Source organism: Leuciscus leuciscus (assembly GCF_965113295.1).
Source record: "Leuciscus leuciscus genome assembly, chromosome: 6".
Lineage (NCBI taxonomy): Eukaryota > Metazoa > Chordata > Actinopteri > Cypriniformes > Leuciscidae > Leuciscus > Leuciscus leuciscus.
Genome location: NC_138730.1, coordinates 7,278,677 through 7,304,786, shown reverse-complemented (window position 1 = coordinate 7,304,786; position 26,110 = coordinate 7,278,677). Strand labels below are relative to the sequence as shown.

At 39.9% G+C, this 26,110-nt stretch overlaps 1 protein-coding gene and 1 long non-coding RNA gene across 4 annotated transcripts; one reads left to right on the top strand and one right to left on the bottom strand.

Annotated features, from left to right (window-relative positions):
• Positions 1–1,996: 1,996 nt before the first annotated feature.
• On the bottom strand, positions 1,997–25,557 carry ss18 (SS18 subunit of BAF chromatin remodeling complex). Of its 3 annotated transcripts, none has more exons than XM_082174285.1 (10): positions 25,399–25,557; positions 23,182–23,258; positions 21,331–21,415; positions 16,470–16,596; positions 11,069–11,248; positions 10,730–10,894; positions 9,996–10,073; positions 8,491–8,613; positions 4,312–4,442; positions 1,997–2,807 (listed from the first exon to the last, which is right to left on the bottom strand). In XM_082174285.1, the coding sequence occupies exons 1-10, from the start codon at positions 25,465–25,467 to the stop codon at positions 2,781–2,783; spliced, it is 1,062 nt and encodes a 353-aa protein (XP_082030411.1). In that variant the 5' UTR covers positions 25,468–25,557; the 3' UTR covers positions 1,997–2,780. The 3 variants fall into 3 exon arrangements, with proteins under 3 accessions (XP_082030411.1, XP_082030410.1, XP_082030412.1); XM_082174284.1 differs by having other exon boundaries at positions 11,024–11,248; positions 25,399–25,556; XM_082174286.1 differs by lacking the exon at positions 9,996–10,073 and having other exon boundaries at positions 11,024–11,248; positions 25,399–25,556.
• LOC309502058 lies at positions 16,971–20,520 on the top strand. Its single transcript, XR_014207109.1, has 2 exons — positions 16,971–17,485; positions 17,552–20,520. It is a non-coding gene; the product is annotated as an uncharacterized lncRNA (long non-coding RNA).
• Positions 25,558–26,110: the final 553 nt, after the last annotated feature.

The following is a 26,110-nucleotide window of genomic DNA, read 5'->3' as shown; positions in this document are numbered from 1 at the left end:
CAGACAAAGAGCCTGAGCATGCCACGATGCCAGCACCAATGTTCGTCCGGAGCCCGAATATACTGGTGGAATACGTAGGGGATGGAGTGGAGCCCTGTCCCTTCTGCCAAAGTGGATGTAAGTGCACTGAACTCAGCACCCCTGATAAAATTGGTAGAGAGTGCAAGTGTCAGCACACTGCCTGTTTTATCAGCCAGCAACAGTTCACTGATGTCTTTGATGCATCGACCAAGGAGGCTGTGTATTAGACTGTGTATTTGTCCAGTATTGGCCAGGTAGGCCATTTTGAACCCTCAGTCCGCACTGCAGTCCTTCAGCCCTGTCTCATATCAGTCCTGTGTCCTCCTACGCTGCCTGTCCAGAGCATTGTGGATCCGCCTTGGATTTCTGGTGCGCCTGCTCAGCCCTGGAATGTCGACCCTCTAGCTCCGCCCAGAACTTCCAAACCTGTAACTCCACCTCGGCCAGTTAAACGGTCAGCTCCACCTGGGTCCACGAGGCTTCCTCATCCCTCTGGCACTGCCTTGGTCAATTGTCTCTTTGCTTTCGCCATGGACTTCAGGGCCTTCGTCTGCGACTCGTCCCTTCACCTCTTTAGTTCCGTCGGGCTCCGCTTTCCCCCGGCTTCATCTCAGTCCTCCTGCACCCTGGTTTCACCTCGGCCATTCGCCCCTGCGGCTCTGCCTTCGTCTCCAGGACCTCACAGGACTTCACTGTCGCCCGGTCTCATCGGCACTTCAGCTCCGCCTGGGTCTCCACCGTCTACAGCTCTGTCTCAGTCAGTCGTCCCCCTGGTTTCACCTGCCAAGTCGAAGCCGCCAAGTAGCACCACAGGCTATCCAGGAGACTTCATGCAAGGTGGATCAGCCTGCAATTTCGATATTTTTTTTTTTACTTAGATTTTTGGTGTGATTATTGAAACCAGCCCTCAATGTGTTAATTTTGTCTTTGTCTTCAATTGACCATTGTCACATAATTTTGTTCTCAACGAATTACACAATGTACACAAGTAAAGGTGTTCAACTTGAATATTTTGTTCATTGAGATCCAATGTGTGATTTACGTGATACCTTAATTTTTTGAGCAGTGTAGTAAACAAGTGACTAGCTTTAGTCAGATTTAGTTTAGTATATAATTTAGCAGATATTATCAAGCCATTTTCTTCTCATCCAATGCACATTGTTTGCTGGTTTCTCTCGCTCAGCAACAACAACATCGGAAAGGTGATTTTACAATGTAGGGGGCGGGACACTTTAGCTTCTAGAGAGCATTTGATTGGACAGAAAATCTGATATTTGAAATCCAGAATGAGTCAAAAAAAGTAACATTATTTGTGGGAAAGAGAAAAAATTACGCATTTATCTTCTAAATGCAAATTTTGTCATTGTTTAGGAGTGCATATAGATAACCACAAGGCTAAAACCCATAAAGCTCTCATTTTGATTTCATTGGGTCTATACGCAACAGCCAACATTATTGATTTTGCTGAATAATTTATGAAACGTCTCTTTTCTGATGTCTTCTCATTGGCCAACATCCACTTCAGACTCTTCAAGAAACAATAAGAGTTACAGCTACAGGCTGGAGAGCGCATATTCCCTGGTTTTACTTGCATGTCAGTTTGCACTGGAATTAAGTGCTATTTTTATATATTGGTAAAATGTCAATTATATCAGCTATCTATTTTTTTTTTTTTTTTACATCTCACATATGTGTAGCCCATACTTGAATATGTTCGATTTAGCTTCTACACTTGCACACTCACATTAAACTGAACTGGAGAAGCAAAAACATACACATTACAGGCTAACTGAAGATACAACATCATTAGCAACCCCCTCTAATCAGGTTCCCTACAAGATACTAGACCCTAAAAAGACAAATTGCTGCTATGATAGCAAGTTTGACAATTTCACTGAGACTCTTAGGTCCACTAAATAAATAAAAAACTAAAAAAACTGCACCATAATTCAAACATGACTTAAATACAAACCACTACAGTACCAGATCGTTTTAATCAAATTTCAGCAAGACATACATATTTTAAATGGAACGTCCCACCTCCAAAAACAAAACAACAAGAAAAAAAAAATTCAATACAGTCAATAAGCACACGGGACAACACTTGAGCTACTGTTCAACACCTGGACTCAATCTGAGCTCTATTTGATAAAGCATAAAATACATTTATACATCATAGCATAGTTTTGAACCTGAAATATAAAACCATTTTCCCCTCTCCGCTAGCCTTCATTCGCACCTCAGCATTATTGCTTCTCTGACATTTGCGGGAGAGGAGAAGAAAACAACAACAACACACAATGAATTTTATTATAAAAACAAAACACGTTCCATAGCTTATGAACATTGCTGTGTGTGTGTATGTTTACGTATTTTCACTGATTTTGTAAGTTGCTGTAAATAAGGCAGCTGTTTCACTTAAGGCATTGCTGCTATGAAATTGCTTCTCTATTAAACCTAAAAATGCACATAAGAGTTGACAAGAAATTCTTAAAATATGAACGTTTTCTCTTTTTTTTTATGTCAATTGAGTTTTGTGGCGTTTCACAATTAGATCACCTGTGCTGATATCGAGCAAATCATTGTTCAGTTTGTTCAAATGCTTGTGGCCGAATGAAGAGTTCAGTCTACATTAGCGGGGGAAGATTCATCTCTTCATAGGTGATGTATAGAGATCTTGAGAGCGCAGTAGCCCTTCACCGGATCACACACAGCTCCAAATGGGAGACGCAAGGGCAGGAGAGTCAAATCCTCCTCATCTACTGCTGGTAGTTGCCATACTGCCCCTGTAAGGAAAGGCACAAGGTGAAGCAACACAGCTAACAAGACAATTGACATTGTTTTACTGAAAAGAGTCATGTGTTACACTTGAAAACATTAGTTTCTCTATTTCTTTTGAAGACATAAATCTCAAAAAAGAGATGATTAAATTAATCCAAAATATTTAAGGATTCCAAGAGAGTGAGAAACAAATGTTTGAAAAGGAGTTGTTGTCATCACAGGTGAGTACAAAAATGATTCAAAAGAGAACAAGAAGAAATAATGACTAAATTAGTTAACATGATGCCACCAGCAGATTACAGTCACACTGGAAACACCTCAAATTCTCATTTAAACAGGGTATTTATAAACACATTTTAAATAGACTACGACCAAATGGTCTCATTTTGCGACCTTTTATTTAGCGGCCGCACTGGTGCCACCGTCACATTGACCAACTGATGAGAGCTGCCATTTCGGGTTGCATATGAAAAACATAAAATGGCAAATGAAACAAAAGCAGAACAAAAATCACGCTACTCGCTTGAGCTAAGAACAGGTTTACTCGTGGGCCGATCTTGATCACGCGACACTGTTACTACACATCGCTGGGAGATCCAGTGAGAAAGTGTTTGGATTTGCCGCAAAATGAATAACATCACAGCGAGATCTAAACCTCAGATAAACCTCAGATAACAGATCAAACAGAGCTGACGTGGAAACCAGGAAAATCATTGTACTACGAACAAACAAGTTAAAGATCCACAAATCACATTCACCTTGGATTTAATGCATCAACCCTAACTGTAACCGTGGTATTGTTGCAGAAATAGTCGAACGTTTTTTCAGTACAACCATTGGAGAGTAAAATTCAAGCACTTTAAAGGACTTTCAAGTGCTTCACACTAAATATCCATGTGATATTAAAACAAAAAGTTTAAAGATGTAGGAAAACTAACACTTATGGCAATCAGACAAAAAAAAAAAAAAAAAAAAAAAAAACATGAAATGCCCACTCTAACCAGTAGATGGCAGCAGAGGAGCACTTATTAGCCATTTTCAATCCTTAATAAAAGTAGGGTCACAAAATCTCATAAAAAACTAAAACTTCACAGGAAACTATTAAAGAGCACTCATTTTATAATCACTGAAGCTGTCAGTCACTTCATTATGATACTATAGAACAACAATGGTACATAAAAGCTGAATATTTATCTTTTCCGCAATAAAAATTAGGTTTTTGCACATTACTATTGTTAATAAAAGTTAATTCTATCTGCATATCAATTCAAGCTTACTGCTTTACGGTTACATTTTCAGTAAAAAAAATTGGTAATTGTACTTTTTAAACACAAAACAATAGTAATTTTATGATTAAATTAACTTTAAGATAAAATTTTCCCCAGTGCTAGAAAATCAGGTGCTGGTGCCACCATCTGTAGAACTCAGCGGCACTGGTGCTACTGCTCTCAAGTGGATATTTTTAGGAAAAATGCTCTGACTACATGAGCGTTGTGAGAGGTTTCTCACCTGGTCAAACGCATAGGGGCGCTGCGGCTGACCCTGTGGTGGTCCAGGCTGTGGTGGTCTGTAGGCTGAATACTGCTGCCCTTGGCTCTGGGGGTAGTTTGGGTACTGACTTGGAGCGCCCTGAGACGGACCTGTTGGTATAAAAGGAAGTGTTTTCATTGATGGGAATAAATGAATGTTGAAGTTTATACTCCGTATTCTTACCAGGAATGTAGACTGAATGTAGATTAAGCATTTTGCTGACCTTCACGATTTGTTCAACTTACTAGTTATTGGTAATGCTTTATATTTTAATGGTCTACTTTAGACATTCGAAATTATTCAACCCCCATTGCAAATCAGGTTTATTGGCTAAATTTACAGACTTTCAGCTGTTTGCAATGAACAAATCAAACAAAAGTAATTAAAATAGCTCAACAACAAATGTTTCAAGTGGTTTCCCCAAATTGAACTCAAAATTATTCAACCCATTCATGGCAAGCATCTTCAGAACTCCTTATGACCTGCTGCAAACGAGATGTATAACCAGACACCAGCTTCTGGCAGCGTTTCTGAGGAATCTTTAGCCCATTCCTCATGAGCACTGGCCTCCAGTTCAGTAAAATACTTGGATTTGCTGCTGCAACCGCCCTCTTTAAACCCCACCAGAGATTATCTATGGGGTTCAAGCCAGGTGACGGTGATGCCACTGTATCTTCCAGGACTTGGTGCAGAAGAAACTTGGTGGCATGTTGTTATCTACCAGCTAAAACTGACAGTTTTTATCTACCAGTTTTACGGCAGACAACCATACGCACACTACGCAAGTCGACTTGCGCCACAAGAGTAACTCGTGACGCATGCAGGAGTATCGTAAGTTTAGACGCCTCTCGCGGTTCAAACAAACAGGGCTGGGCAACAAACTCAAGCTCCTCCGACATTTCTCTTTAAAAATTCTCGTTTTAGACTTCTAATTTGTGACTGGTGTCTTGTTTTGCTCTATCCTCTGCGCTTCCGCGTTCGTCATTACGTCATGTGTCAGGTCAAGTGACAGGAAGTCTGCCTTCCGTCTGCCGGAAGCTACTTATTTTAGTCAATAAAATTTTAAATATCGATATTTTTCTTACACGAATGCGTCGCTTCACTTCAGAAGGCCTTTATTAACCCCCGCAGAGCCGCATGGAGCACTTTTATCATGGATGGATGCACTTTTATCATGGATGGATGCACTTTTATCATGGATGGATGCACTTTTATCATGGATGGATGCACTTTTATCATGGATGGATGCACTTTTATCATGGATGGATGCACTTTGATGGACTTCAAAACAGAACCATTCACTGCCATGATAAAGCTTGGAAGAGCCAGGACATTTTTTAATATAACTCCAATTGTATTCGTCTGAAAGAAGAACATCATATACACCTAGGATGGCTTAAGGGTGAGTAAATCATGGGCTAGTTTTCATTTTTGGGCGAACTAACCCTTTAAATGTGAGGTCTGCTCCTTCATTAGCCAGTTTTAAATCAGCTCTTAAATCTTATTTGTTCTTTGTCTTTTGATTAGATAAAGGTTTTTATTTTTACATTTTGTTTAATGTTAATATTTTGTATGCTGCATGGTTTCTTTTTATGCTTTCTTCTTTATATACTCGATGTTTTATTGTACAGCACTTTGGTGCAACTCTGTTGCTTTTAAATGTGCTATAGAAATTAATTTTGACTTGACTTGGTGCAGGGTATCTTAAGTCAAATTTAAGGCTTTTTAAGACCTGAAGAAATCAAAATTAATACCGTACATTAGGGGTGAGCAATATTGACAAAAATATGTCTATATATTTTCAAAGTTTTGTTGATAATAATTAGATGATATTTTACTGATTGTGTTTTTGTACTGGTACCCTGGCTGGTTTATGCCTGTTGTTGACAGCAGACCCACGAAGATATTCATATTTTTTATATTCTATAGTGGTCAGTTCACAGTAGTGACTGAAATTAAAAAAAATTATTAAGGGGCAATATTTTCCACCTTAAATTGATTTCCAGGGGCATTTTCCCCTAATATATGGACATTGTTTCTAAACGTATTTAGAGGTATGCATCACCTTTTATGTCAAATTCTAACATTCAAATATATTAAATATATATTCAATATATAAATATATATTCAATAATATATTCAAAATTATATTAGAATAACACAGTACCAATGTCAAAATAAATCATTCAATTAAAATCCATCCTTGCAGTGCAGAGGTGACACAGAAGCAGCATCAAAACTGGTATTAGCCTACTATATTTACACTTCATTTACAATTGCATAAATAAAGCGATTCAATATTTAAATATGAAATGATTTATAATTTTAACATTTTAATTAAAGGATACTTTAAATATGAAACTAAAACCACCAGTAGGTGGCGGCAAGTCACTGTCTTAATAAGCGAGTTGTTGGAGTCAATGGATTTGTTCAAACAGCTGATTCATTCAGAAAAACAAGTGATTGTTCATTGAATCGTTGAAATGATTCGTTCAAAACGCGGATTTCAGTAAAAAAAAAAAAAAAAAAAAAATAAAAAAATAAAAAAAAATAATCGCTGTCACGGCTTCATTATGAAATTCTCGTCGGCGATATAAAGTGAAAATTGACAATATTGTGTCCAAAAAGTAACTCACAATGTTAACTTTATTTTTAATTTAACTGTTGTATAAAATAAATAGCACATTTGCAATTGTGCAAAGGAAAACGACACTCTTGCTCATGTGATATTCTAATATAACAACATAATATGATATAAATATAAGACAAAAACTCATTTGGGGACCTCTATAACTGCACTGACACATCACGCAGTGAAAGCAAGTATGAGAGACAAACGCGATGCCAGCTCGCACTCGCAGTGCCTCGTACATAGTTAGAACAATGATTACAATATCATCAAAGTTCATATTCATAGACAACATCGCACACTCCTAAGCACATAAAGACTGAACTTACAATCGAACTGACATTTACTCGTTTTCTTCTCTCCTCTCGCGTGCAGGAGACAGACGCAGGCTGATATACTGCCGTAAGTGACGCGAATTGTCACGTGAACAAGCAAATCCACCAAGATAGATTAAAAAAAATAATACGTAGGCCTACGCTAATTAGATAGTTTTAATTTGGAAAACATTTAGATGAGTATAAGTCAAAGTGTCATCTAAAATTTAAGACCTTTCATAAGTAAAAATAAGACATTTAAAAAAATATATATATTTTTAAGACTTTTTATGGCCTTAAATTTGAAAAATCTAATTTAAGACCTTTTAAGACTTTTTAAGGATCCGCGGAGACCCTGCTTGGTGGAATTTGAGTTATGCTTGGGATCATTGTCCTGTTGGAAGGTCCAATGACCAAAGCTTCAGCTTCCTCACTGACGGCATGACGTTTTCTTTTCATCTTGCCTTCCAGAGCCAGATGATATAAAGCAGCCGCAGAGCATCACGAGCACCACCATGCTTAACTGTAGACAGAGTGTTCTTTTCAGCAAATGCTTCATTCTTCTTCCTCCAGACATACCGCTCTGGATCCATAGGGCCAAAAAGTTCCAGTTTTGTTTCATCGCTCCACAGAACAGAATCCCAAAACTTTTTTTTTTTACATCTTAAGAGTTTTGGCATGCGTTTAGTACAAGCTTTACTGTGCAAGCTGAAACCTCAGTGCCTGTTGCCACCAAGTCTTGCAGCAGGTCTTTTGCAGTCACTCGAGGGATTTTCCAAACTTGCCTTCTCAGAAATCTGTTTGCAGCCGTTGATAGCTGCCTTTTTCCTCCCCGTCCAGGTAGTGTGACCACTGTTCCTTTAACTTTGAACTTGCGAACTATGCTTCCAACGGTTTCTCTAGGGAGATTTAGTTCCTCCGCCATCTTTTTGTCTCCGGTTCCTTGTTTGTTTGTAAGGGGCAATAAGATCTTCTCTTAACTTTTTGGACCATTCTACTTATTTTGAGACTGTAGAAGTCATTACAAGTTGAATTCAGTTGGTTTTCGGGAAAACACTTGAAACATTTTTATGTTAAGCCATTTCAATTACTTTCGTTTGATTTGTTCATTCTGGGATGTTATTGTGTGAATGAAAAAAAGCAGGACATTTGTTTAAGACCCAGCCAGAAGACCCTACCCCAGACTTAATGTCAATGTGATGATAACATTCCTACCATAGGCCTGCTGTTGTCCGGGGTATCCCTGCTGTCCGGTGTACTGCTGCTGCGGTGGGTAACCCTGCTGCTGCGGTGGACCCTGCTGATACGCCTCTTGCTGCTGACCATACTGTGCATTTCCTACAGAAAAAAAGACTAGGCAATTAACAAAGACTTTATCAAGACTATCCGCTAAGTAATATGAACCATGTTTGCAGGAACTCCAACACATCACGCACAACTGTTCGCCCTCCTGCACTACTACATTCAGGCTGGGAGGGGGAGGGTGGAGGGAAGTGCACACAAAGCTAAGTTTTTTTTTTTTTTTTTAAGCAACAAAGCTTACTGTAATTATTGGATGGCAGACACATTCATCTTAACTGAAGATCAAAGATTGATCTTGGGATGTAAGAATCGATATCAGTTCATCAAAAGATTGAAATCGATTCATCAATCTTGTCAACCCAGCCCTAGTATACATGATATTTAAGCACATTTCAACTTTCTTTTGAGCAAAATATATTTGTTATTTCTTGGGTTTGATTTTGGAATGGAAAAACTCGGGTTTTATAATAGCAAGGATGATGGGCTTTCAAGGTTGGGGTTGCATAGACTTGTTGACTTTAATGCTCTGCCATGACGCTTTAAGCTTGACGTCAACTAGTCGCTGATCATGGCCTATAGAGGGCGTAGCAGGATAAGAAATCTTTCCCTTTTACACTCCATTTCCAACAGTTAAAATTACAAATAAATGGATACTCCAAGCGCTCCACAAGACATGTTTGATAACCGCCTGGATGCTCAAAACTGATCGGGTGAATGCACGTTTTAAACAGCTAATTGTACACATAAGTTAATCACCGTTCTAAACTAATGTGCTGCTGCATTGTAACGCACACACATACAGACAGTAGCTCACACACGACGTCCACAGAAATATTCAGTAGCGCAGAAACTTACTGTCAATGATGTTTTGTGATTTATCAATGAAATAGCTTAGAAACAGAAAAGTTCCAGCATATATTTCTTAGTAACTAAAACCCACAGCTGCACTATTAGTAGAGAGACGCTGCCAGGAAGAATTAATTCACACGCAATCACTCTCACTAATGCAATCATATAAATGAAATCTTTACTGTGCAACTTTGTAACTGATTTAGAACGAGCAGAAATCTGTGAGCAATATGACGACCCATAGACAAAATAACTGATACAAATAAGCTATGTAGGAGCTATAACCTTCTAGGCAGCACTGTTTCAATATACAATAGCTGTGCACAAGACAACCCGCGTTCAGTCTCAGCTCGAGGTTCAGGCTTATCTGTTCATTAATGACGTCATCAGCGACTAGTCGACTTTCATCACATAAATGTCGACTTAAAAAAATCGTTCAAAGTCGTTCAACCCCTACTTCAAGGTTCGCCTTTGAGTAAACAAACATTTACTGCACTAACTACAGATCTAAATTAGGACAAACATTAAAACGGATAAAAAATAGCAGGTTGCAAGTCAATGCATCCTACCCTCTGGTGCTCCCTGTCCTCCATGACTGTATTGCTCCGTGTAGTATTCCTCTTGACCAGCATATTGCTGAGGAGGTCCTAAAAATACACACACAGACACCATTAAAGAGGACCTATTGTGCCCTTCTTTTGAAGTCTGTTCTAGTAGAGCCCAAAAACAAAGTCCAGATTTTCGTGCTTGAATGTTCAAAAAACACCTTATTTTCCCCATTGTTGCAGCTCCTCTCTTCCCAGTCTGTCAGTAACGCTCTGTTTAGTTCCTGTCTCTATGAAGCCCCTCCTTCTGAAAAGCACAATGTGCTCTGATTGGTCGGCTGGATCAGTGTGTTGTGATTGGCCAAGCACTTGGAGCGTTTGCGAAATGTCCCGCTTTACCATAACCGCCAGTTTCAACACACTACTAACTAACTCAACCAGGCCCCGCCCCTTTATTCTGCGTATGAATTATTTAAACGAGGAATATTGTAACGTGTTCGTTACCGAAAGAAACTCAAGACTACGATGAAGGCATTTCAGGGAGTTCAGAAACAGTGTCACTGATATAGAGAATAACTCCCGCTGGAGGGACTTTGTGCTTTGGAACTTTGCAGAGCTTTTTGATGCTCAAACAGCAACATTATACTCTAAAGAAAGTTGAACATGGACAAAAGCATAATAGGTCCTCTTTAAGACAACCGGCGATGATGAGTAATCTCTCCTTCACATGATGCTTAAACAAAACAAGCTGAGCATACCTTGATGTGGCGGCCTGTAGGGGGGCATGGGCCTCTGCCCCATCACGTGATTGCCTTGTCCCATCATGCCCATGGGGTTCTGCTGCCCCTGGTAATGCTGCCCACCTCCACCAGAAGGAGGCATGTTGTACTGTTGGGAAGGAGCCTGCTGGTGCATTATGGGCCCTAGAACAAAAAATAAGCCGAAACACTTAAAAGTGAAAGTTTTTTTAATGATATGATTGCCATTATTATTTAAAATCTATATATATATTTTTGTTTTGACATAAGACAGTGACTAGAGAGCAGATGTACCCTGATTGGGCTGCATGTTCATGTTGGGCCGAGGGCCGTAATTACCCATGGGCTGCCCCTGGCTCATGTTCATTTGCCCCTGTGACTGCAAGCCCTGCGAGGAGGGCACTGCGTGGTTATACGCCCCCATGGAGCCATGGCTGCTGGCCGGCATGTTCATGGTGCCACTGGGTATGCTGGGCGTCTGGTTAGGTCCGGGGCCCTGTATGGACATGTGGTTCGGACCTGCAGAAGCAGACAGAGATTAATAACATTCAATGAGAAAATACAACCAAAACACAATCCTTTAACAATCCAAAAATCATAAGATCATTACTCAAAGCCACCAACAAGAAAATACATACACATTAGATGCTTCACAAAAACCCTTGTTTTGGTTATTTATATATTTTGCTTCAGTGTTCCAGTTAAATTTTAGATTTTCAAACATTCTGATCTTACCATCACCAAGTCTGGGGTTATATGAAGAGACTAGGGGTGTCACAATATATCGCAATACAAAAATGCAACTATGTATTGTGTATAGTTCACGCAAGAGAAAAAAGAAAAAACTCAAGTTTTCAGTTTTAGTGTCAGTACTAGATTAAACTACTATATATAAAGTTGAATATAATGTATAATAATGCAATGGGGGGATATTTGTGGGTTCTGATAATGCCAAATGTCTGATGTTACCAGTAAAAAGTGGCCTACATAATTTTAAATATCTCGTCAGTGACAGAGTGCAAGCATATTCGTCTACAATAATTCTGTGTTTTCAGCTTCAGAATCATGAATATTTTTACTCTGGTGTCTCTATTGTCCTGTGCATTGTATCGCAATAATATCGTAACGCGAGTTCAGTATCGTGATATGTTTCGAATCGTGAAATGAGGGTATCGTTACACCCCTAGAAGAGACCAAAGCCACAGAGACACCCTAAATCCAAGATGATTGGAACCAGTGTTGTTTTTGGCAGCCCTTTTAGTTTTAGTCTTATGGACGAAAATGCTTTTTAGTTTTAGTCACATTTTAGTCACTTATAAACTTCATAGTTTTAGTCAAGTTTTAGTCGACGAAAACGCAAAAAGGTTTTTGTCAAGTTTTTAGGCAATTTTAGTAAAAAAAAACAAAAAAACAAAAAAAAAATAGTCTTTAACAAATTAATTTAGGTTAAAAAGTATTGAAAATGGGCTTAGGTTTGACAGGTTGTAGCAAGTGTTGCAATTCAATTTGAGCTACTACAACATTACACACAGATAAAGTGGTAACAGTGGAATCACTGTTTTACTCCAAAAAAGCCAGGAATAAAAACATTCTTACTTTGGCAATTGTGGCTTTATTATATAATTAGTTAAATAATCATTTATGTAATAATTTATGTTATAATCTAAGTTAAAGCTCGGACACACTCGGTCTCTCTCGCGCGCAGACACACTCGGTCTCTCTCGCGCGCAGACACACTCGGTCTCTCTCGCGCGCAGACACACTCGGTCTCTCTCGCGCACAGACACACTCGGTCTCTCTCGCGCACAGACACACTCGGTCTCTCTCGTGTACACTCGGTCTCTCTCGTGTACACTCGGTCTCTCTCGTGTACACTCGGTCTCTCTCGTGTACACTCGGTCTCTCTCGTGTACACTCGGTCTCTCTCGCGCGCACACACACTCGGTCTCTCTCGCGCACAGACACACTCGGTCTCTCTCGCGCACAGACACACTCGGTCTCTCTCGCGCACAGACACACTCGGTCTCTCTCGTGTACACTCGGTCTCTCTCGCACGCACACACTCGGTCTCTCTCGCGTACACTTGGTCTCTCTCGCGCGCAGACACACTCGGTCTCTCTCGCGCGCAGACACACTCGGTCTCTCTCGCGCGCACACACTCGGTCTCTCTCGCGTACACTTGGTCTCTCTCGCGCGCAGACACACTCGGTCTCTCTCGCGCACAGACACACTCGGTCTCTCTCGCGCACAGACACACTCGGTCTCTCTCGCGCACAGACACACTCGGTCTCTCTCGTGTACACTCGGCCTCTCTCGCGCGCACACACTCGGTCTCTCTCGCGTACACTTGGTCTCTCTCGCGCGCAGACACACTCGGTCTCTCTCGCGCGCACACACTCGGTCTCTCTCGCGTACACTTGGTCTCTCTCACGCGCAGACACACTCGGTCTCTCTCGCGCACTGTCGCTCGCTCGCGCAGTTCGTTTCGCTTTTGTCCAGTCCGGCGCCTCATATCGAGGATAGGAAGCGGCAGCATTGCTGATACTTTTTTAGCTCAAAACAGATCAGATTTCACGCAAAATAGGCAGAAATGACATGCATTGTGAACGTCAGACTTATAATCATTTTCGTTCCGTCTCGTCAACGAAAACTCGAAAACGTCTCGTCATGTTTTAGTCACCTTAGAGCCATTTTTAGCTAGTCATCGTCGCGTTATCGTCATAAAAAAAAGGTGCGTCAACGAAATCATTTCGTTATCGTCATCGTTGACGAAAACAATATTGATTGGAACAACCTACCTGCAAACTATGTGTATTTCAATGCAAGTCGAAAGGGTACCCTGGAAATCCAGAGTTCTCGCGAGAGCACAATTTGAATTTGCTCAGTGAGTCACTCTGGCGTCGAGTAATGATGCTCATTAAATATGCCCTTGTAGCCGAGCTGCACCAATCACACCGGGTTATCTGATATAGGCGGGCCAGAGGCGAGATGACGACAGCGCTGTGACGTCGAAGTCATTAGTAAACATTGCAAGATGGCTATATATGAACACCAGTGGTTTGAAACAGCTTTGGCCGCTACAATGAACGAGTTAGACTTGTCTTTTTATCTAAAAGAGGAACAGAAGACGGCGCTCGAATCATTCCTTTGCAAGAAGGACGTTTTTGATGTTTTGCCGACCAGATACGGCAAGAGTCTAATCTACCAGTTAGCTCCGCTGGTAGCTAAGCGTATGGGGCTCTGGATCCGTCACCCTGTGTATTGTTGTGATTGGTCGTAGTGTTATCCAATTGCGTGCAGTGAGATTTTCAAATGCATGCTTGGTGCCGCCCCTCGAGCTGGGCGATTTTCATTACTTAATGCCAGACCCTTAATCTTTCGGATTTGGGTCTGGATTTCCAGGCTATCCCAAAGGGTGGTCATACTACCAAATATTGATGTAACCTGTTAACTTTCACCCAAAATATATATTTTACAAAATAATAAGCAAGTGTGTTTCGAATGATCAGGAGCCATCGTTATCGGCTAATAATATATTTATACAGTTTGATCGGTGGTCTCTATAATGGCAGATTAGGAGAGCCGATCAGATTACTATTATGCAGCTAAAATTGCTTCACTACATTAACCGTTCTGGCAGTTCTACACGGTGTCTGAAAAGGACAATAGATTTGCAACGTCTTTGTAGCGGTGCACTTTCGTTACTCCCTTAAAGCTCAAACTTAACATCCAAATCGGCTATATATGCAAATCAGCAAGATCAGAGATTGTCGTAAAATACAGTCTACTATTGCTAAACTGCCGAACGAGCTTGATAAGAGTTATTAAAACTGAAAGAGATACTGTTCCTCAAGCGGCTTTCTTTCCGAGACCGAGTGGGACACGTACAAACAAAGTGAACTTTGAGCTTCGGTTTCACTCCTAAACGGTTAAAAACACAGAAATATGTCAAAATTCCCAGCTTGGTGAGTGTTCACTTAAAGGGATAGTTCAGCCAAAAATGTCGGTAACCAAACAGCAGAAAAAAGAAATTCATACAGGTTTGAAACAACTTGAGGGTGAGTAAATGATGACAATTTTCATTTTTGGGTGAACTATCCCTTTAAAACACTGTTGGTTATGTCTTAAGTGAAGATGGTTGGGAGACAAGTTGTGTGTGTAACAGAATATTAGATCTGTGCATTCTAGGGGTGCCACGAGATCTCGCGAGACTAAAATGTGACGAGATTTCTCGTTGAGTGAAAAGCTGTCTCGCCATTTCTTCATGACAAAGCGAGAGGGTCAAATTAGCATGGAATATGCTACCGCTACATTCATATTACATTACGATGCCCACCACGGCACCTCCTTCACTGTAGTTTTGCTGTTTTTATAAAAATAAAAACCATTGTAAACTATTGTAAACGTCTACTCTGCTCATCCAGCGCGAGTTGCAGTCGTGTGTCGCACACAGTGAAGCAGGAATCACGGTTCACTGATCGTACGACGATGGCGGATGATTCGTTGTGCAACAGAGCCTGAGCGTTTGATAAATGTCTTCTCCTGTAAAATGCGCGCTCAGCACCGCTGCTCCCTTTATACAGAGTACGTGCGATCGCAAATCCAAAAGTGAAACACAAGCTCCATGATGCGCGCAATTTAGGCTGCATACAATAGCCTGTCTCCCAAAATCAAACCTATCTCTGGACTGTGTAGTTGAGGCTCTGGTCTATAGCACTTTGAATGTTGAGAGAGTACTGTAACGTCTGAAGAACGACAGACAAGAGAGGCTCCGTTTCTGAACTTTTATTCAGAACGCAAGGACAACTGCACACAAACGTAGAACTGAAATGACATTCATTACAAGATTATTAGTTAAAACATTTCACAGACTATTTTTCCAGTCATGAATTTTCTCATTGAGGATTTTTATATTGTGCAAAAATCTCGTCTCGTTAGACAAGTCTCTCGTGACAGCCCTAGTGCATTCGGTCTTAAAGTGACAGCAGCCTAATATTCCTGCTGCCGTCTGTGTCATTAATGTTAATCAAATAACAAAGGACAGAGATAATCACTCACTGCTCTTTAATAGATTTAGTAGGATTAATCTATATTTAATTTATAAAGTGAAGACTTTGCAGTTGTTTTACATTTGATTATTTTTTGCTGATAGACTGTTGTGTTTTTTATTTTTATTACTTATTTCACAGGAATGCTATATTTATTAAGCTCTAAGCTTATCCTGGTCTCTTCTAAGAGAGGGAATGGAAGATGTTGCACGCCAATATATGTATATTGATTTGTCAATTCATGATACTTTCACATCTCTTTTTTTTTAAATGCTTAAAACACATTTTTGTCAAGAATAGTTGGCTTATTTATTTCGGTGATCCGCATCAGTGATCGTATCAGCCAATATTGCTTCCAGTGATTGGAAATCGGATCAAAAACCCCTGATCTGAGCACCCTTAATAATATGAACTCTAAAATTACTAGAAAATCTAAACCGTAAGTTGAAATCACAAAAATGTAGCCTTAATAATAGAATTTAATTGATACTGTTCATGAAACTATTACTAAAGCTATTCATGGCATTTCTTTTGAAAACATACAAACTTGCGTAAAATAGCATTTTTTCAAAACGGTCTAAAACTTTTCACAGTACGGTAGTTTGTCCCAATATACTTTAGTTGCCAAAGTTCTTCTCTGAATTTAGGCTGATTAAACGCTTCATTCTGGAAAGGTTTGTGTCTGAATTTACCTGGTATCTGTCCGTTCATCTGGCTCTGCATGTGTGGGGCGGGCGGCCCCTCGGGGGGCATACTGTGACCATGGGGGAGCTGAGGAGTCGCGCCACTTTGATTCATGGGCATGTTCTGAGTGGGTGGCTATAGAGAAACACAGAAAGACACTTACTCAACCAATGATGTGCACTCTGGAGCACATATACCACATATATTTTTTCAGATTAATTTGACTAATGTTTTGCCATGATTTTTTTCTTTTTAAATCTTGAAATCAGGGTTTTGAATAAAACTGTTAGCGAACATTACAATTACACATGTTGACAATACGGCAATTACAACAGTTAAAGGAGAACTCCGGTGAATTTTTAAGTTAATCTTGATCGTTTTACCTTTGTGAGAACTGTCTATAGAAAAAAAAACGAACTGGATCGGTGCTTGCAACGCGGAGCTGTTACAGTTAATGCCCAGAGCTCCCATTCAGCTAAAACGGCAGTTATGGGGGCATTAAAATGCAATTAAAATGTCTGTCCAACATGAACAGGGCCCTTACATGACAACAAGATGCGTTTAGCAACTTAGCCATTGTTTAAACTCACCTAAATAGTGTTTTAGACGGCTAGCTGTAGTCTCGCGCTGAAGTCCCGTGGGAACTCAGTTGTAGCCGGAAAAAGTGCGCGTGATTTTTTTTTTCCCAAACCACTTCAGCGGAAATCCCGCCCTGCAGCTGATTCTAAGGTTTTCATTGGTCATGTCAATCGTCATTGTAACCTAAACCAATTAAATCAGCTGCAGGGCGGGATTTCCGCTGAAGTGGTTTGGGGGAAAAAAATCGCGCACATGGTGCAGGTGGGAGGAGCGTCGTGTTCCGGCTACTACTGAGTTCCCACGGGACTTCAGCGCGAGACTACAGCTAGCCGTCTAAAACACTATTTAGGTGAGTTTAAACAATGGCTAAGTTGCTAAACGCATCTTGTTGTCATGTAAGGGCCCTGTTCATGTTGGACAGACATTTTAATTGCATTTTGTGTCTGTTAAGAGGCACAAAGACACTATTTAGGTTAATGCCCCCATAACTGCCGTTTTAGCTGAATGGGAGCTCTGGTCTGGGCATTAACTGTAACAGCTCCGCGTTGCAAGCACCGATCCGGTTCGTTTTTTTTTCTATAGACAGTACTCACAAAGGTAAAACGATCAAGATTAACCTAAAAATTCACCGGAGTTCTCCTTTAAGAGAAGAAAATTATTCGACCCCATGATGGGGCGCCTAATTAACCGCTCTTAAGCAGCGGTTCACACAGAATGTGTTATTGCGTTGAAAAAAATGAGACGAGGGCAGTGAATACATGTTTGTGCTGACTTTGATGTTTGTTTTGGATCATTGTCCTGAAGGAAAATCCAACCATGGCCCATTATAAGATTTCTAGCAGAGGCCATCATGTTTTGATTTTTTTATCTGTTGGTATTTGCTAGAATCCATGATGCCATGTATCTAAACAAGATGTCTAGGACCTCCAGCATAAAAATAGGCCCAACAACATTAAAGATACAGCAGTGTATTTAACCTTGGGCATGGGGTTTGCACCAAACACAAGTCAAGTCAAGTTTATTTATATAGCGCTTTTCACAATACAGATTGTATCAAAGCAGCTTCACAGTATTAAATTAAAATAATACATCAATGTTTGTTTCTAGTGGAAAACGTCCACGTTTGGTAATGCTGATCAATAGTATTGTTGATTGATTAATTAAATTAAATATCCCCAACTGAGCAAGCCAAATGCAACAGTGGCAAGGAACCGAAAAACTCCATCAGGTGACCTAATGGAGAAAAAAAAACCTTGGGAGAACCCAGGCTCAGTCGGGGACCAGTTCTCCTCTGGCGTTTATAAACTAGAGGTCGGATTTAACTGTAAGATTAAAAGTATTATATGAATGCCTGGCTGAAGAGATGCGTCTTTAATCTAGTTTTAAACTGGGAGAGCGAGTCTGAGCAACGAACAGTATCAGGAAGACTATTCCAGAGTTTTGGAGCCAAATGTGAAAATGCTCTCCCTCCTTTGGTGGTTCTGGATATCCTAGGTATGACCAAAAGCCTTGAATTTAGTGATCTTAAAGAGCGCGATGGATTATAGGGTGATAGAAGATCCGTTAAATAGACTGGAGCTAAGCCGTTTAGGGCTTTATAAGTCAGTAGCAATACCTTGTAATTAATACGGAACTTTATAGGTAACCAATGCAGTGATGATAAAATTGGTGTTATATGATCATATTTTCTTGATCTAGTAAGAACTCTAGCGGCGGCATTTTGGACTAACTGTAGCTTGTTTATTGAGGATGCAGGACAACCAGCTAATAAAGCATTACAGTAATCCAGTCTCGAGGTCATGAATGCATGAACTAATTTTTCTGCATCAGAAACTGATAGCATATTACGTAGCTTAGTAATGTTTCTAAGGTGGAAAAAGGCTGTTCTTGTAACATATGAAATATGATTTTCAAAAGACAGGTTGCAGTCTAGTATAACACCCAGGTCTTTTACTGTAGAGGATAAAGTAACAGGACATCCTACTATGTTAAAGTTGTAGAGTGAGAGGTAGGGCTGCACGATTATGACAAAAATCATAATGGCCGATTATTCCCTTGAAATTGTAATTGCGATTATTAATTACGATTATCACAATTCACAATTTATATATATATGTTTACTTAAAAATTGTGAACACACACACTGTCCCCCTTTACTTAACATAAACATAAATTGTAAGAATATGACTAATAGTAAAGACTACTAAGAAATAAACATTAGGCCTATGCTAAAGCTATTAAATGGCAGTCCCAAACTAGCTTTTGTTAATACAATGTTGGTATGAGCCACCACAGTCATTAAAAAATATAAAAAATAACAAAAGTGAAAATAAATTGGCATTTTAGGGTTAATATTGAAACGACAGTTACCATGGTGAATACACAATATTAACAAGAACTGTTAATGAAACATGGAAACTGCTCCTGGTGAATAGAATGAAAATCATCCCTGCATGCAAATCCTTCTCGGCTAACACCTCGATCTCACCTTCGCTCGCAAACTATCAACACCAGCGTAAATAAGCATACGGCTTGCATCGAACAAAGTTTACGAAGAGTGACTGTTTTGTCCACGACTTCACGCGCTCAAATCATCCCTGCATGCAAATCCTTCTCAGCTAACACATGACGTACCAGTAACGTGATTTATTGGTATTTTACTTTTATTTCGTGACTTACTAATTTACAACGTAACAACGTTGCATGCTCGTAGTTTCCTTTGCACTTTATACACGCCGCCGCATTTGCGCGTGCAATTGAAGAGTGTGCGCTACGAGCACAGTAGCCTATAACGGCTGACAAGACGTGAAAGACTTTTTATTTCAGCGTACACATACGTCACGGCCTGGTAGTTCCTATTGTGCTTGGCTTTCTGAAGTAGTTGTGATTCGCCTCTCATAACATGCTCTAAATGCACGCTGAGTGGATTTTTTTTTTGTAATCGCGGCTTTGAACGATTACGTAATCGTGGCATCCATAATCGTAATCGCGATTAGAAATTCGATTAATTGTGCAGCCCTAGTGAGAGGTTTTGTGGGCGGTTTTTTGAACCGATGATTAGTACCTCTGTCTTGTCTGGATTTAATAAAAGAAAATTGCGCGTCATCCAATCTTTTATATCTTTAACACACTCTGTCAATTTGGATAATTTAGCGTTTTCATCCGGCCTTGATGAAATATAGATTTGAGTGTCATCAGCATAACAATGGAAACTAATTCCATGTTTCCTTATAATATTTCCAAGTGGCAGCATATAGATTGAGAATAACAGAGGGCCTAACACAGATCCCTGCGGCACTCCATAGTTTACTGGAGTTATGATAGATTTTTCTTCATTTAAATAGACAAAATGGTAGCAGTCAGATAAGTATGATCTGAACCAGCTTAATGCTTGTCCTTGAACACCAGTATAATTTTGTAGTCGATCTAAGAGTAATGTATGATCTATAGTATCGAACGCAGCACTAAGATCAAGTAAAACTAGTATTGAGATACAGCCTTGGTCAGAAGCTAAAAGTAAATCATTTGTGATTTTAACGAGCGCAGTTTCAGTGCTATGATGCGGTCTGAATCCAGACTGAAACTTTTCATAGATGTCATTTTCTTGCAAGAAAGGTGGGTTTGCTGCAAAAAGCTATTTTTTTAGTTCCATCTGACCATAGAATCCGGTCCCTTTCAAGTTCCAGTCGTGTTTGACAACTGAATATGCTGGAGTTTGTTTCTGGATGAGAGAGGAGGATTTTTTCGTGAAACCCTCCCATGTGGTGATGTAGGGGTTGTTTGATCTTTTTTTTGGGGCTTTCTGACCCCAAAACCCAACAAATCTCTTCTATTCTCCATCTGGGATCCTTGGAGATTATTTGGCCACTCGAACTCTCCTCCTCCCTGTGCATTCATACAATATAGACACACGTCCTCTTCCAGGCATATTCGTAACATCTTTAGTTGATTGGAACTTCTTAATTATTGCCCTGATGGTGGAATTTCAATGCTTTAGCTATTTTCTTTCAGCTACTTTTCTTTTCTGTGAAGCTCAACAATCTTTTGCTGCACATCAGAACTATATTATGTTGTTTTACTCATTGTGACGAATGATTAAGGGAATTTGTAAGAGAGTTTCCTCCTTCAAAAACAAGAAGTCATGGCTGGACAATTCCACGTTCCTAGTCACCCCTGGTGTGCTAAAAAAAATCTAAATATTAATTGGTAATATACTTCAGAGATATTTTATATAATAATATTGAATTATAATTGTGGCCAACGTGTGTGAAGCGGAGAATAACTACTCACCGCGGGAAGCAGAGACTGCATGTTCTGGTTAGAGTCTGCTATTGTGGCCAGATACACCAGATTTCTGTGTAACATCTGTTGGTAGCTGTCAAAAGAGAAACGAGAAACACACTTTGATTACGGACTGAATCAGGAAAAGAATTATGCAGCATCCTAGATTATTTGTGCTTGAACACTATTGTACCAAACACAGAGTCCTAACCAGATGCGATGAGGTAATATTCCAGTGAACAAGCAGTTAGTCTGTACACACCAGACGAGACGCCACAAAATCAATCTAAAACTAGGGATGCACCGGTTGACCGGCCATAAATCGGAACCGGGTGGTTTTTGCTTCTAACAGGCGATAGTTTTTTTGTATTCTTTCGGACTATTTTTACAGTTACATTGGAAACATTCGCGAACATGTCTTTTGCGTGAAATCTGTGAGCAGGACGTGAAGATTGCAAACTGCAATGTCTGCAAAGGACAAGTTAATCGCGGAGGAACAACAGCGAAGACATTCGGCACAACAAACTTGACCAGACATTTGAAAGTTCATCACCCAAAAGAACATGATGAGTATCAAAAATCTGCTGATAATGCAAAAACAGGCAAACAAAAAATTACAGATTATAACCTGTTATTATCTAGAGCCTCTATTATTAATACTAGGATATATGTTGTTGTTGTTGCCTTGGATCTTCTTTTTGTAAAGAACAAGTTGCATGCACTTTTGAACAGCTAGAAGTAAACATAACTTCTGTATAGGATGATCATTTTTATTTCACCTTAAATTACATTGAATGTAATGATGCGCAGTTACTGCCGTTAATTTAAGATGATTACAGTTATTGTTTTTAATGGCCAAAGGCCAGTTTGGCCTGTTAAATACCAAATAAACATCTTGTTTCAAATAATCATCAAATCAAATCATACTCATACATCATCATAACAACAGAAATCGGTATTGGAATCGGCCAATTTGCTTGTAAAAAAAATTTGGTATCAGCCATGAAAAATCATGATCAATATTGAATTATGAATAATGAATAACATGCATTTATAACGTGGGAAATCCCTGCACATAATATTTGCAATGACATCTGAGTATCACTATAACCACAGCCAATCAGAAGTGGCTGAAACAGTCTTGGTCATAGAATTAACTTGTTAGTTCACAGTTTGAATGCTCTTGTTTCCTTTCACTTATTTTTTTAACATGCAACGTCGCTTTCAGTATGGCTATAAAGGTCAAGCAGAACGATATTAGACACTTTCAACATTAAATAAAGCACATAATCAGAACCTGAGATTATCACAGTCATACTCTGAATGATGTCGATGAAATGGTAACTCTGATTAGCATGGAAAAGATCCCTTGTATCACGTCGTAGCATCATGTCTGGTGTAAGACTTAAGGCGGCCGCACACCGGACGCGCAGCTCAGCGCCGCGCCACGTCTAGGACAACTCTCACCTGAAAATCCGATAACATCAGCAATTTTCTGATTTCTGTAAATAAATATAAAACTAAATGTATATTGCAGCACAGGGTGAGGTCCGTATATACATTAACTACGATTTGAGACACACACCTGTAAATTTAATATAAAACAATGTAAATGGCGCTCTGTGGCGCGGCAGGATTTTGAACACGGTCCTGAGCCGCCGCGGACAGACGCCGAAAGGCGCCGCCGGTGTGTGTACTCTCATAGAGAATAGTGTGTTCGAATTTAAAAGACGTGGGGCGCCGCTGAGCTGCGCGTCCGGTGTGCGACCCCCTTCAGGCTACCCGAGGCTCATTCAAAAATAAAACATACATACATAAAGAGATAAAGTGCATGTGAATCTCTGATGTACGAGAACTTACTGTGAACATTCAGCTGTTTTCCCTTTACTCTGGAAGTCCATGATGCACTGAATCAGCTGATTGTTTTCATCCAGTAACTGCATTTCAAATGTCACAATGTTAATTAAACATTATTAAAGATAGAAAAAGAACTAAATCAATGAGTAAAAGCCTAATAATAGCTGATCAAATCCAACCAGATCATCACAACAAAAGCAGAACTACGGACTTCTACATTAGCTGGTCCTCTATACAGTGTTTCCCCCTTCATCAAAGTCCCCCTGAAGTCTCTAATGTTGTTTATGTGTCTATGTGGTGTTTTTAATGTGCTTTAAGACTAATCATGTGTAAATTCATAAGTCGACAGAATTGCTGAGTATTTTCTCCTTAAAACTGCAGTGAATCAAAGACAGTCTCAAAAACACGGTTTGAAATCGCTGGTGTTTCTGACGTCACAAACTACCTTGTAACCAATCAGATCAACGTGTGGAGAAACGTTTAAATATGTAATTTTGCTGATCAAAGATGAGTTGTAAGGGATACACTGATTGACTACAGGGGGAGTTTCAATATTTTTCATACTAACAAAAGTTATCAAACGTCGTGCGCCAATGCTTTGGCGAAGTATCTGTCAAGGCTGTGATTTAATTAAGTATAGGCTAGTCTGTTTGTGTCACGCGGTTTCAAAGCGAAATGCGCACTTTGCTCGGGCGATCGTCTCAGGACGGGGAGTTCAATCTCTGCATGTGTTTAACATACATTTGGAAATGCAAAAATAGCCGTTTTCACATAATCCGTCAAAAATAGATGCTGAAGGGTTTATCTCGACAGATGATACAGCGTACTGATCATGGTTTATCATCATCTGTGCAATCAATTCTGCATTTATAACGTGGGAAATCCCTGCACATAATCATTTGCAATGACATCTGAGTATTACAAAATCAATGGATCCAGCACAACAAATCCAGCAGTCACTTTATGCTCAATAGATGTGCCACATGAGCCGCTGGATGACACCTAAATACATTATGCTGCCTAAAAATTCGACATGTTTAATCCTAAACATTAATTCAACGTGTTACACTGATCGAACATTAAACAAAGCTTCAGGAGACAGGAGGAAACACACCTAATGTGTGTGTGATGCTTTCAGAGCTGACTCACAACATCATGTCCTCTACAATTACACACCATTTCAGAGAAAAACTGACTCAAATTAATGAATAATGACATTACGTTTACATCAAAAGGGCAAACAAATGTTAATGCATGCATGTGTATTTATTGCATACGTATTCAGATCATCATATTTCTGATAATGGAGAGTGTGAATGTTGTGAATGCTGTGGATATGAGTCTTCAGGACTGAAAGCACTGAGTTAGAGAGATAGACAGACCAAAACAAGAAGCAAACGCTTGGCTGGCTACATTGTCTGTGTAATTGTGTGCTTTATTATATAAAACATATCATACAGCTGTTCTGTTGTGAAAATTTTATTTAAGACCAATTTCGAATGTAATAAAACATGAAAATAAAAAATTAAATACTCGAGGGAAAACAGATCAACTTAAATCAGACATGAGTAATAGAAAACCGAATAACAAATCTTCACAGACCAAATCAGACCCGATTAATGAAAACTGAAGCACAAATATCGATAAATCAGACGTGTTGAATAAAAACCGCAAAACATACATCAACAAAATAAAGGTTTCACTGATCAAATCAGACATGAATGACAAAAAGCCGAAGAATAAAGGTGGACAGGTCAAATCAGACGTGCGTAATCGATACGGAGAACTCGGCTATTAGCGTACGTGCGTGAAACGATATGCGATTAAAAACCAAATCAGGTGTAAAGTAACGTTATTAGCAACAATACGTCGACGGCACAGTTTTTCCCGACTGAACGTGTCCTCTGCGATGCTGGTAACGTTACACAACAGCCTCTATTGTGAATGATCGGAGTGTCGAGAGCGTAACGTTAGCGGCTAACAAAGAAACAGCAGAGCTGAGCAGATATTAATATATGTTATGAATATCCGAGATTTTCAGCTCTGCGTCATACTCGTGTCAGTCTCGTATGAGCGGTAAAATACGACGATAAACGCGTCTCTGAATGTTGTGTTTACGGTGATGTGGGAGTGTTGGCGGGAGAGATGTGACGGCTAACTAGCCGAGCCCACTAACCGTTCCTGCACGCGCAACTTAATAAATGATTACATGAAAATTACCTTTTGTATCCCGGCAGGCGTTATATCGCCCTTGGCGCGCTGCCGGTGCTGTGCGAAAGCCACAGACATGTTCGTTTACCGTCGGTTGAGATCAGCGCTACGGTGAACCAAACACACTGACCGACGCGAGCAAACGCGCTGAGCTGCGAGACCGGAGCGAGCCACTGCTCACGTGACCGACGGGGGGCGTCGATCCGCTCATCGCACACAAAACAAACAACTAGCAAGACTGTGTCGAATCCAGGCGTTTGGAAAAAGTATTTAGGCTTTTATATTATCCAACAGTGTGTATGTAAAACACGGTATCCCGGTTAACACCAAAATATATGTGCTAGAGTAGCGGCGTCTCACCGTTTTCGATAATAATGGTTTGTTCCTGAGGGTCACAGAGGGGGAATTCCAAATGGCGTTCGTTTCGCTGGTCAATTCAAGTTAAAATGCGATGTGTGAAACAGCGTCATATGCAAAGTACAATAACACGTTTGTGCAGCGCTATGGTCAACATTGTTGTATTATTATGTGCTTCTTAAATACATTGGAATATACTCCTCGAATTTACATTTTCCGTACGAGTACGTGCAAGCTTGTGCAACACATGGTGCTAGATGAACATTTTAAATAATTTATGTAATTTTCCATTTTCCTACACCAGCATTTAATAGCATTACATTTATATTCAACTAGAAGATATTGTAAAGAAACAAAATTAAAG